The sequence below is a fragment of the Toxorhynchites rutilus genome, chromosome 1 (genome assembly GCF_029784135.1).
Source record: "Toxorhynchites rutilus septentrionalis strain SRP chromosome 1, ASM2978413v1, whole genome shotgun sequence".
Lineage (NCBI taxonomy): Eukaryota > Metazoa > Arthropoda > Insecta > Diptera > Culicidae > Toxorhynchites > Toxorhynchites rutilus.
In genome coordinates, this window is record NC_073744.1 from 155,450,028 (window position 1) to 155,464,015 (window position 13,988).

At 40.0% G+C, this 13,988-nt stretch overlaps 1 protein-coding gene across 21 annotated transcripts in view; it reads right to left on the reverse strand.

Annotated features, from left to right (window-relative positions):
* Positions 1 to 777: 777 nt before the first annotated feature.
* Positions 778 to 13,988, reverse strand: part of LOC129770692 (protein tramtrack, beta isoform) — a 618,642-nt gene continuing 605,431 nt past the window's right edge. For 11 of the 21 annotated variants that reach the window (XM_055773801.1, XM_055773773.1, XM_055773791.1 and 8 more), the window contains one exon: positions 789 to 2,996. In XM_055773801.1, coding sequence (XP_055629776.1) covers positions 1,580 to 2,996 — 1,417 coding nt within the window. In that variant the 3' untranslated portion in view covers positions 789 to 1,579. Of the gene's footprint in view, positions 2,997 to 13,988 lie in introns of all 21 variants that reach the window. The other 10 variants (XM_055773689.1, XM_055773704.1, XM_055773730.1 and 7 more) reach the window with 3 other exon arrangements.

The window sequence follows — 13,988 nt, forward strand, 5'->3', positions numbered from 1 at the left end:
TTTTTGACAGCAGAGGCAGCCGTGGCAGTGTTTCGAGCTCTGCAATACAATTTTCTTAACCAATGTTAAAGTTGCTAAAGCTTACATTACAGACCCTTTCAACATAAAAAAAATAATTAATTTGATACCCACACAATTTTATTTTATTGATTTTAACGACATGAAACGCTATGACTCAGGAATAACATTTTATTGAGTGGTTTTTATAACTGTTTCGATGATGTTGTTTGGAATTTGAAAAATGAAAAATGTTACTTTCAGAGCACTAGCTCGAGTTTTCCAACGTTTTTCACTATACATTGCGACGGCAGATGAAAATTCAATATCTTGTGAGTAATCGATTAGAGTTTGGTTGATATTACTTGATGGAAAGTGTGCGAGGACGATCATTTTCTTCACACTGTTTCGCAAAATTATTGAATTTCTGGCGAGGGGTGAGGGAGGGAGATGAAAGAAATGAGCGCCATTGCGGCAGCCATTTGTGGCTTCCCTCCACCTTCATCTTAAAGGCATTGGTCATTTAAGCAACTTTGAATATAACGAAGTCCATATCGATATACATTTTGATTAGATTGAATATGTTGATAATACAATGGTTTCTGACTATACACATGACAACTTCGAAATAAAATTAGTTCAACTGTTATATTTTTCATAGGCTGCCTACGCAACCAAAAATCAAAACCACAAAAAATGTCTATTTGATTTTTGGATATGTTATGTAAAACACCCCAACTTTCAAGAAAAAAATATTTAAAAAAATATAGCGTTCTTTGTCTCTAAACCATGTTAACTACACAAAACAAATGCGATCGATGATTACGAAAACAAAATCCGTTTTTTTCCAGGTATAACTTTTGTTTCAAAGAAGATTAGCTCATCGGCTTCAATTTGATATTTCGATCAACTGAATCGTTCCAGTAGTTCAAAAGTTATGAATTTTTGTAGTCATTTTTAGAAAAAAAGGGGAAAAATGATTTTTCAGACCACCCTAAAATGAAAATGGGCACCCCAATGGAAAAATTACAAAATACGGGTCTAATATTTCGCGATAAGGAACAAAACTACCACTTTTCACGAAAATCTGAGAGTCACTATATCGGTTTGACACGGAATGGCTGTTATGTGTGTGAGTGTGTGTTTGTGTGCGTGAGTGTGTACATGTGAAGTTTTATCTTAAGATGTTTATCGCTGTGGTTTTCGTTTCATATTTCTTTAGTTTACTGAGGTAAAGTTGTCTTCTCTTCCATTTTTATCCCGTTTGCTAGGATGCATCCCTGCATCCCCTTCCCGCTGCTGCTTCGCTTGAGTTGCGTTGAGTTTACTTTATACGCTTTGCTAAAATTACGGTAATTTCATTTGCTGTGTGAAATAAGATACATAGATAAAAATCTACTGTTTCGTTTTTTTTCATACTTTGTGTGCAGTCATTTCGGTGAATTATTGCTTTGTTTGCTTTCACTTTTTTGTAATATAGGCTGTGTGGGTATGTAGTTTGTGAGTGTTTGTAACCGAGCGCTGTGGACGACGTCGCTCATTTTCGGCAGAGGACAATCCGTTTCCTCCGCCGGCCCTCCTCTCAGCGGGGGGACGCATTGTGGACGTGAGTGGTCAGATGTTTGGACAGATAGTCGGCACGTGCGAAGCATTTACCACATGCTTCGCAGTGATACGGACGTTCGCCGGTGTGAATACGCAGATGCCGAGTCAGATCCGATTTGCCCCCGAAGGCACGCCCACAAAACAGACACACGAACGGACGTTCGCCGGTATGTTTGCGAACGTGCAGCTTCAGATTTTCCTTCGAGCGTACACATTTACCACAGAATGGACACGCAAACCGACGATCCCTCTGCTTCTCAGCTGCGTCAACGCGCAGGAAGTTCAAAATAGAGGCTTCCTGCGGGTTCAGACCCAGCAGATGATGGTGAGGAATAGTTTCGGCGTTGATCAAAGTGTTCAAAGTTTGATTGAGTGAAGATGTAGACGGAACGCTGCTACTGCTGCTACTGGACTCAGCTTCCATGCGATGGGCGGATTGATACTTCTTGAAATCAAACTCGGATCTCGGTCGCTCCGTCATAGAGCTGCTTATTTTACCATGTGCTTCCTCCAGACTCACATCCCGATGCACTATTTCTCCAGCAGTGGAAACATTCATGGAGTCAACCGTATCGTCCTGATCTTCAGTGTCACTCATATTCTCTTCATCCCTGATCAGTCCTCTCAAATCCACACTGTCACTCTCGTTGGTGCTTGAAACCTGTTCGCTCTCCCCACCCTTATCCTTCTTACCGTGCAGACGTTCCAGTGCGTGGTTCAATCGATGCTTTTTGAAGGACTTCAAGTATCGGAACTGCATTCCACAGACGTCGCACGTGAACAGCTTATCCGCCGGTAATCTGCTACGGCCACTCTGCTCGCGGTGTTTCGCCAGCACTGTCCGATAGCGACAGCAAGTGTAGCGACTTTTCTGTCCACATAAACCACACAGATAAGGCTTGTCATCGTGAATGGTAAGGTGAGGATGCTGCAGGGCGGAATGTTGCTCCAGCAGCCACACCGATGGGAATTTGGCCATGCAGATGTGACACTTGGTGTCGGCGCTGGCGGCCACCGGATGCCCTTCCGAATCATTCGACTGGGATCTTCCTTTCATGAGCGATGAGTACATGGATAGATCGGTCGAACTGCCGGATGGCTGCATATCCATCGGAATGGGGGATGGTTTCTTCAGCAGCAGCTCCATCCCATTGTGGAAACCTTCCTTGGTGAGACCTTCCCTTACGCGGATCATTTCGCCCTTCGGAGGAGGAGGTGATGTGATGCTACCGCTGGTGCTTGTGCTAGTGGATGAGCTCTCCGGTCTGCGGGAAGTGCTCGGTTGTTCGTCATCCGATGGTCTGCTGGTTTTCGCCACTCGTTCCGCCTCAAGGTTGAGCGGTTCACGTTCATTACCCAATGACGTTGGAGTTCCGAACAGTAGATTTCGATACCTGAGAATGAAAATTCAATGAAATGAAAATTAATTCAATGAACACTAGGTATTCGAGAACAGAAAGACTCCAATGTAGCCTCCCACATGTAACGCATAAAGAAAATCGATAGTGTTATAGTATCAGTTGAAAAATGTGCAACTTTGTTATATAATTTCCAAACTATCAGCTGATCTCAGCAGGCAATAAACGTGTTATCATAATAAAACCAGTTTCATCACCGATAACGACTTCCAATCCGCGATCTAAAATTATTCGATGTATTTCAGCTCAACATCATGTGGCATCCAATTTCCTTGTTCTTGGAGCCGTGATATATGATAATACACATACAAGGAGTGCCATCCGATGTAAGAAACTAGGTCTTAAGTCGTATCTCCAACAGTTTTATCGAAAAGTGCTGTTAAGCTGTCGAAGATGACGAGGGCCCTGTGGACGCTGTAACTGATCCGTGAACGTTTGAATATCGGTAAACGTGAAGGTAGTGAGAGAATTATTTTGGATGATGAAATTGCCATTGGATAAGAGGCTAATTATGTCTATGTACCGAAGGTATTTTCTGACCGTAAAAAATCTGTTGCGATAGGCATCAAAAGCACCAAAGACAACGTAAGACCCCCATTCCAACTGTCAAAATGGTAGCTGGAATTAAAAAAAAGAAACAACGAAATCGATAATATTAGGCTGTCAAAAAAGTCCTGCGGTATTTCCGCGAGGTGTCGTTGTAAGCGCGTAGTTCTAGTTGTATTCATTGTTGGAAAGGTATTTTTGCGCGCTATAATATAGTCTTTGACAGTGTTTTGTTTGGTTAAGTCGTTCGTGAGTTATAGTGTCGCAAATATGGAGCAAAATAAAGAGAAAATCCGACATATTTTACAGTACTACTATGACAAAGGCAAAAATGCATCTCAAGCTGCCAATAAAATTTGTGCAGTTTATGGACCCGATACAGTTTCCATTTCCACCGCACAACGATGGTTTCAACGTTTTCGTTCTGGTGTAGAGGTCGTCGAAGATGCGCCACGCTCCGGAAGGCCTGTCGTCGAAAATTGCGGCAAAATCGCTGAATTAGCCGGGAAAGACCGGCATAGTAGCAGCCGTAGCATCGGCAAAGAGCTGGGGATAAGTCATCAAACCGTTATTAACCATTTGAAGAAGCTTGGATTCACAAAGAAGCTCGATGTATGGGTGCCACACACGTTGACGCAAAAAAACATCTTTGACCGTATCGACGCATGTGAATCGCTGCTGAATCGCAACAAAATCGACCCGTTTCTGAAGCGGATGGTGACTGGCGATGAAAAGTGGGTCATTTACGACAACGTGAAGCGCAAAAGGTCGTGGTCGAAGCCCGCTGAAGCGGCTCAGACGGTGGCCAAGCCCTCATTAACGGGCAGGAAGGTTCTGTTGTGTGTTTGGTGGGATTGTCAAGGAATAATCTATTATGAGCTGCTTCCCTATGGCCAAACGCTCAATTCGGACCTGTACTGCCAACAACTGGACCGCTTGAAGGTAGCAGTCATGAAGAAGAGGCCATCTTTGATAAACAGAGGCCGCATTGTCTTCCATTAGGACAACGCCAGGCCACACACTTCTTTGTTGACGCGCCAGAAGCTCCGGGAGCTCGGATGGGAGGTTCTTTAGCATCCGCCGTATAGTCCGGACCTTGCACCAAGTGACTACCACCTGTTTTTGTCCATGGCGAACGAGCTAGGTAGTCAGAAGTTAGCCACAAAAGAGGCCTGTGAAAATTGGCTATCCGAGTTTTTTGCCAATAAGAAAGCGAGCTTCTATAACAGGGGTATTATGAAGTTGGCATCTCGTTGGGAACAAGTCATCGAACAAAACGGCGCATATTTGACTTAAAACAGATGATTGTAACTAATTTTATGAACAAATGAAAATTCAAAAAAAATACCGAAGGACTTTTTTGACAGCCTAATATGTAAAAGCGCACTATGAATTCCGTTTATAAAATTAACCCCTTAAGATCAAATGCAAACGTTTCGATGGGTCACGCTTCGAGTAAATTAACTACTCTGTTGAACGCCCTAGCGTTTTATGATGTGCAAGTGTACCACGAGTGACATTCGATGTTGTAGGTTTTGACACAACCATTCCCCATCGAGTGAGACACGATGTTGTAGGGGAATAAACGCATACGGGAAGGTGTTCCTTATTCGACCGGTGGTCTAGAACCGACTCTCCCTTGGTAATTTGGTAATGGCGCTTCATACCGAATTTTTAGTAGTGTCAAATGAAAAGGGTAACAACTCTGACAAATTGTGTTTCATGTTACATCATTTTCAGTCAGGAAATGATGTAATATAACATTTGATTGGATACATTTTAAAGAAATTACGAAATATGTGAAGACATTTCAGCATGATAGCGTAAGTGGGTTTTTGAGAGATATTATTTCCATGAAATTCTCGCTATTGGCCGAACATAAAGAAGTAGGGCTGTCAAAATCCGTCAAAAGAAGTAGAGCTTTGTGTCGGGGTCATTCACTTGCTTTTTCAAACTTTTCCAAGCAGAAAATCCACAAGCATATAGAATAAATTCCGTTGACTTTTACTTCAAATTCAGGAAAACTTTAAGTGGTCTGAATACATACACTCTGCCCAACTTCTATAAAACCAGGTGATTATCTTGCTGCTTTGTGTCATTGTAAACAAACAATGTTTCAATTTATATTTTAGTGTGTAGGTATTGGTGTCTACCATACACTGCATGATTTTCATATGTGTGTTTTTGTATTTTTCAAGTGTCAAGTTTATTCCTCTGTACATTTTGATCTGTTCTTACGATCTTCAATGCAATTGTGATAATATGTACTTTACTGATGGGTCCTCTATGAATGAGTCCACAGGATTTGGAGTGTTCAACGAATTTTTTAGCACCTCCCACAGTCTTCAGAATCATTGCTCAGTGTATATTACTGAATTGGCAGCAATACACTGGGCGCTGGACAGCGTCGCCTCACGACCTGTTGAACACTATTACATTGTAACGGATAGTCTTAGTTCTGTCGAAGCTATCCGTTCAGTGAGGCCGGAAAAGCACTCGCCGTACTTCCTTGAGAGAATACGAGAAAATTTGAGTGCATTAACCAGACGCTGTTATGTCATTACCTTTGTCTGGGTCCCTTCACATTGCTCAATTCCGGGTAATGAGAGGGCTGACTCATTGGCAAAGGTAGGTGCAATTGAAAGCGATATATATCAGCGTCAAATCGCCTTCAATGAATTTTATTCTTTAGTTCGCAAAAATACCATCGCTAACTGGCAACGCAAGTGGAATGAAGATGAATTGGGCCGGTGGTTTCACTCGATTATCCCTAAGGTTAGCCTCAAACCGTGGTTCAAAAGTCTGGACTTGAGTCGGGACTTTATTCGCACCTTCTCTCGACTCATGTCCAATCACTGTTCGTTAGATACGCTACTCTTTCGTTTTAATCTTGCCGATGGCAATATCTGTGCTTGTGGCCAAGGTTACCACGACATCGAACACGTTGTTTGGTCGTGCGAGGTGTATCTTGTTGCCAGATCGAATTTAGAAAACTCTCTTCGGGCCAGAGGAAGACAGCCCAATGTGCCGGTGAGAGATGTGTTGGCTCGGTTAGACCTTGATTACATGTCCCAAATATATGTCTTCTTAAAAGTTATCGATCTTCGTGTGTGATTGTCCTTATATCCTTATATTCTCCTTTTCCTTTTCCTTCGCGAGAAATTAAATCCCTTCTTACTAACAATAGAATAAGGTGAAATGTAAATACATATTAGATATAAGATAGGCTTAAGAATTGAGTATGATGAATGTGAGTGCGAATGTGAGTGTGAACATTGTCAACATATCCTTATATCCCTTCCTTTTCCTGAAAAAAATGTCACCCTTCTAAACTCGAGCAAACCGCGAGTAATCGGTTCTCTACTTCATTAACACTAGAATTAATGAAAAATGTTTATATATACTTGTAACAATACAGATAGGAGTTTGGCTCCTTTAAACTTATGTAACTGAGCCTGTAAAAATAAACGATTTAATAAAAAAAAAAACGTGTCAAGTTTCTAAAAGACCAGTTACATTTTCCGTTGTTTTAGTTGTTTTGATCAATAAATCTGGAAAATGCGGAAAAGAAAACTGCTCACGGAGAGAGAAGAAAGACAAACCGATGCATTTCACCAAGAAAATGTTGGTTTCAGAGAAATTGCTCATTGAATTAGACGATCCTATCAAGTAGTGCTCAATTATTGGCGAATCCTCGAGGATACGGTAAGAAGGAGAGAGCTCCACGTAAATCGAAGCTCTCTGATCAGGATGAGTGGGAAAAAGCTAGAACAGCAATATTTCAATGTTAATGTTACTCGATTGACAATTCGTCAAGTTTTGGTAAAAAAACCTCACATAAAGAGGGTCTGCGGTCTACCAACGTTGACTGTATGAAAAAATCATTAGAAAATTGATAGACAATGAAATAAAGTCTTAACCAACTTTAACTCGCGCACAGTATCACAGACTGTGCGTGTCTCTGTAATTTAGCTATTGTGTATTTTAAGGCATTATTGGTATTTATTTAAAGTAAGAAACGATATAGGTTAAATGAAACAACTCCAGAAAAATCATATAGCAGCAAGCTTGGGAAAAAGGTGACGTATATTTCAAATCTTCACGAATAAACAAGTCTTTTCCGTTCCTTTTTCTCTGTGTTTTAAGCAATATTCAAGACGATTTTTGACGGAATATCGAAAGAAGCGGAAACGATATACTGAAAGGGAGGATTTTTCTAGAAGTCGAAATTATTTTTCAAGTGTTTTTGGAGTGTGAAGTTGCCATTGGACCCGCTTCAAGTATTTTAGAGCTTCTCTAACATACATCTAGATACATTTAAGATAAGTTTTCGTTTTATTTTTCTTTCACGCATACATATACATATACACATACATACACATTTTTAATTTTATTGTGTTTTTTTTTTATTTTATCATTCAATATTTGCGTGTTCTAAAGAGTGTCTGTGACTTTTTTTTTGAAAATGGAGGGAAATGAACCCTCCGATGCTGAAATTAGGGTGTTAGACCCTCCTTCAGATGGTTTTACGGTTCCACCAGGAAAAAAGCAAAAACAATCGCGGTCAAACTCTTTGTCTGTACCAAATAGTGACTCTGTTCTCCCCTCTTCAACACCATCTCTGCCTAATTTTGCTCAACTTCCACGTATAAGACAATACCAGAACGCCCCGGATTCATCGAAAAATCGTTGGGTAGTATTCTTCCGTCCCAAAGGGAAACCTCTAAGAGTATCTCAAATTTGCGAAGACCTGAAGTCTAAGTACTCAGGTCTCTTAGAAATGACGAAAGTCAATAGAGATAAACTTCGCGTTGTGTTCTCAAATTCTAAAGATGCTAACGCGATAGTGAAAAACTCTTTTCACTAATGAATATAGAGTATATATTCCGGCTCACATTATTGAAATTGATGGTGTAGTTACGGAAAAATCTTTTCAACTAGAAGATTTTGTAAAAGGTATCTTCCACAATGCAAATATTCCACATATTGAAGTTTTGGAGGTGAGATCCTAAAATAATGACTTGCTTTGATTGCAATCAGTTAGGTCACACAAAAACCTACTGTTGTAATGAAAGAAATGCTCAAAATGTGAAGACGATCATGATGAAGGCACTTGTAACAAGGACGCTGATAAATGCATTTCTTGTGGAGATGTTCCTCATACAATTAAGGATTGTCCGAAATATAAATTACGTTCGATGAAACTCAAGCAATCACTTAAGGACCGTTCTAATCGATCCTTCACTTATATGCTCAAGGCAGCTTCACCTCAGGTACCCGAGGCCTCAGAAAATCCTTTCTCTGTTTTATCGAAGGATGATGATTCGGATTCTCTATTTGATCAAGTAATTACAGGATGAGTCAGAAAGAGAAAATTGCTTCTTCCTCTAAGCCATTTAAAAAAAGAGGGTTGATCTCTAACAATCCAGAATCTTCTAATTATTCTGCTACACCCAAGAAAAACCCTCCTGGTTGGAGATCTTCAAATTATGACGTTTATTTCCCTGAACTGTTAAGCCATTCTCAGTTTACTGGGCTCTCCTCTCGTTCATTGACTTCGATGCCTAATTTATTGGGTGAGTCAGGGAAATCCACTATTTTGCAGTGGAATTGTAGGAGTACTCTACCTAAACTTGATTCTTTCAAGCAAATGCTCCATTTTTTGAATTGTGATGCGTTTGCTCTATCTGAAACATGGCTTCGTTCGGACAATGTGTTCAACATCCATGATTCCAATATTATCCATTTAGACCGTGATGATTCCTATGGAGGAGTTCTCATAGGTATTAGAAAATGCTACCCATTTTACAGGATCTCCCTGTCTTTAGTTACAGGAATTGAAATTCTTGCGTGTCAGACGCGTATCAAGGGTAAAGATTTGTGCGTTGCTTATATTTATATTCCTCCAAGAACTATGCTTAATTATAGAAATCTCGTGAAATTCATTTTTTTGAATAATCGATCCTGAACATTAGCTCGATAACAAAAAGACTTTTTCTTTTGACTTCTATAAGATGTTCCTGCCATCTAGCGAAAGATTGGAAAATGCTATTCCAATCTGTCACTTGCGTAGTGTTTCTATTCCGAATTTGAGATAGATACGAGTTGATTTCGTGAAGCTGATGAAGATATGTGTTATAGTGAAACACTTTGTTTCGATGGGTTAGAGCCGTTTAAACATTTGTAAGATTATTTTCATGGTAAATCGATTCAATGAAGGGCTGGCTCCGGTCGCCCATCTTGCTGAAGGACGCAATAGTACGCCAAAAGCTGAGATAAAGTGGTGAAGGGAGAATGGATGAATCCTATGCCTACCAAGTCGTTGAAAAGTGCTTGAATCTAAAGGGTATTCACAAGGAAACGGAAAACAACGGTACGGAAGGAGGTTAAAATTTGTTTTATGCCAAGAATGGTGTTGCTGTGATTATGGATGACGGGTGCGACAAAAAATCTTCCCTGGGTGTAAATGTTACTACTTTTCTGGCGGGAAGGAGGGGTGCAAAGCAACTCTTCCGCCCCGGGTGCAAAAACTTCACTCGACGCCACTACTGGCTCTAGGACTGCAGAAAAAAATAACAGTTCGGCAGAAAAGCTCATAAGGTTGACGTCTAGATGGCGCCTCTTGCAAAAATCTACTTGACTATCACAAAGCACCATCTTTCTTCAATGGATACGTGTCAAAATTTGACAGCAATCGGTCGATTGGTTCGTGAGTTACAGCATTGAGAAAGAAGCAACTTTTGTTATTGTGAAAAAAAAAATGGAAAAATCCGAATTTCGTTTATTGATGCAAAATGTTAAATTGGATTCTCCAGATCTGGCCCCAGCGACCATTTTACATTCGCAGACCTGAAGAGAATGCTCACTGGCAAGAAATTTAAGACCCATGATGAAGTGATTACCGAAACTGGGGCCTATTTTGAGGAAAAACCGAAAGAGTACTATAAAAATGGTATCGAAAAGTTGCAAGATCGCTATAACCGCTGTATCGCCCTCGAAGGCAATTATGTTGAATAATAAAATTGAATTTTTCAAAAAAAAAAAAATACTTTTAATGATGTGCAGCTCGCAGAAGCCGAGTACAGCAGTCTGCATTAATTTCGCTTTAGGGAGTACATTGATCGGCTTCAGACTGCCCTCAGAGAAAGTCCATCAGTTATCTGGTCGCTTGTGAATGCTCGCGAAAAATCACCAGGTATTCTACTAGACGTAACATATGGCAGCCAGAGCTCCATCATCAGTGACAATCAGAGAGTCGTGCCGATGTGTTTGAAGCTCTTCGTTCGGTTGATGCATCGAAAGGTCCAGGTCCGAACTGTATTCCACCATCTATCGTCAAGAACTGTGCAGCATCGTTAGTCGCTCCCGTCATACTTATACTTCACCACAGAATTCACACACAAAAGTGTTACGAGCAAAACATTATTTTTTTCAGGAGTCTTCATACAAAAATGACTTATATTCCAAAGAACTATAAAAGATAAAAAGTTCATGTCTTCGACAAAAGTTTATATTTTAACAAGGTCTAAAACTTTGTCGAATACACTATATCGCTATCTTGACTTTAAACAAAATTAGTTTTTTTTTTCAAAGAAAACATGCAAAAGTTGTTGTTCGAAAAACTTTTTCCCTGTAAAAGTGTCCATCTTTCGATATATGGACGACTTGTTGTAAATTGTAAGGGCTATTCATATATATATTTTTGGGAATTTGAAAAAAAATACGTTTTTGAGAAAAATGAATTTTAATTTTAAAAATAACTTTTTTGCCAGCGAAATTTTTTTCCAAAAAATTTTTGGTATTTTTTCGTGGAAATTTAATAATTTCCTAAATTTCAATTTTTGTAAAAAATTAAGAAAAAAAAATTGGCTTTTCCAAAAAGTAGTCTAATTATTTTTCGAATATTTGAAGTATGCACAGTTGCTTAAATGACCCATGACCTTACAACGTTTCACTACTATCTGAGATGGTGCTGCCAACGGCCAGTCGAGTTGGCATGAAATTCGTCATTGAGAAAATTCGCCGTATATACTAGCAGCCTCAGGAAAGAAATGATAGGACCCAACAGGTCGTTGGCTTAGATAGAATGATGTGCACGGTGGCTAGCTGCGTTTGTTTTCGTGGTGATAGTGATGTATTCAAATCCTTGCGAACTATTAACTCTCTACAACCCAACCCCGCCTTTAGACGGGCTTAACGGATTCTCTTTTCAAATTATTCAGACATTATTTTCAATATTCACCCCCACTAGAACGACTTTAGAATATTTTTATCTATCACACATACACATTGGTTTTATGCTGGCAGCTGTCTGCTACTAGGACTATTTTATGTTGAATGTCGGAAATTCGAGATAAAAGTGGAATGTGTTTTTTTAGACAAATAAAAAATTTGGGTGTTGGAGGGTTAAGGAATGGTCGAGTTATAAACGTTCGAAATCTTTCATTGTTTTCTACATGTACATTGTTTAGATTTTCATTTTACCCCCAGGGACTGATGCGAGCCATGAGGAACGTTTAGTTCCCAAGGGACCGACGCGAGGCTCGCGGGACCTGTTGATGTCTTTTTAATAAATGCATCTTTTTAAATCGGGCATCTTTGATCATTGAAGCAAACGAACTAAGAAGAAATGGTACAAACGAGAACAAACTGAGCAGGAAGCGGTTAACCCATTCGGATCTCCCAACACTCTGAAGCTCCGCTTTGACCTCAAGAGATGCGCTTCTTGATTGCGAACAGCTCTGAATCTAAAGCCTGTCCACGTTAAATTTCGGACACTTTTCTTTCAGTGTATTTTATGAAATATTTCACTAATTAATGAAATATTTCACTTACATGACAACTGAAACCCTCCTCATTATTTCAATGTCCAACATGTTTACATTCTTCTTCAGTTTGGTAAAATGGCGTCGAATCAAGTGGAAGTACGCAAACGCATTTTGCGCGAACGGCAGCAAAATCCAACACTGTCGGTACGCGATCTCACCAAAAAGCAAAAACTGCCGAAAAGTACCGGTTATTAGTGTGTGCAAATCGTTTGACCAGCGCCCAACTGTAGATCGGAAGGTTGGAAGAGGAACAAATCGAAAAGTATGCTCCCGATAGATGGATCGAAAGGTGGTTGCCATTATTGAGAAACATCCCAACCATTCAGTTAGAAATGTGGCTCGAAAGGTTGGAAAATCAAAATCATATGTACAAAAAGTGAAGCAGAGGCGTGGACTGAAGGCGTACAAAGTGAAAAAGGTGCCCAATCGTGATGATAAGCAACATTTCACTACAAAAAGCCGTGCTAAAGTGCTCTACACCCAGTTTTTGCAAAAATGTTCATGCACCATAATGGACGATGAAACTTATGTTTTCTCGAAGACTTCAAACAGCTTCCGGGTCTCGCTTTTTATACTGCAATGCGAAGGAATGCCGTAGCCGAGTGTTTCCGAACCAAGAAGCAGTCTAAATTCCCCAAAAAGTACTCGGTTTGGCAGGCCATATACAGTTGTGGCCGAAAATCCATCTTTTTCGTCTCTACCGGCACAATCAACAAAGATGTCTACGAGAATGAATGTCTCCAGAAGGGTTGCTACCATTCATAAAAAGCCGCGAGTCTGTAGCATTGTTTTGGCCAGATTTGGCCTCTTGTCACTATGCAAATCCAACCTGGAATGACATAATGCACATGAGGTCAAATAAATATATGCCAAAAACAGCAAATCCACCGAACTGTCCAGAACTTCGCCCAGTGAAAAAGTACTGAGCTCTGAATAAGCGAAAACTATTCGAAACTAAGAAGAAAGAGAATAGCATTAATGATTTCAAGAGGAGATGGAAAAGCATCGCCGCCGGCATATCTGAAGATACTGTACGGAACCTAATGGCAGATGTTCCCAAGAAAGTTCGTGAATTTTACAGACAACGTATTAACATCGAATTAAGCTTTCCTTGTATTAGATATAAGTCTATTTAACTGAAATAAACAATCGGTTTTGTTGTATTACGTGAATTTTTGTTTTACTGGCATCATCTTGGTGTCCGAAATTCAACGTGGATAGGCTTTATGATGAAGCGATTCGGATGAGCAGCTAATGAGTAGATGGCACATCCCTATTTGTGGTGCGGTTGTTCTAATTTTTCCAAATAACTCAGAACGATATTGCTTATTTATTGTATATACTCATGTTCAAGGTTGTTCAGGATGCATTGTACGTTTGTACAAGGATGTCATCCGTCGCTGCGTCTTGAAATGCATTTGATTTTTGGAATTTCGCGAATTTTTGGAATCCATTTCATCAGAATCCACCTTATAGATGGGACCCCTCTGGTCCAGCGTAAGAAGTGGTCCTTAGGTGGAAAACTATAGGATTTTCTTTTGTTCGGGGATGACTACTTGGATATTCAGTAACTTTATTGATTTAGTGTAGCTCT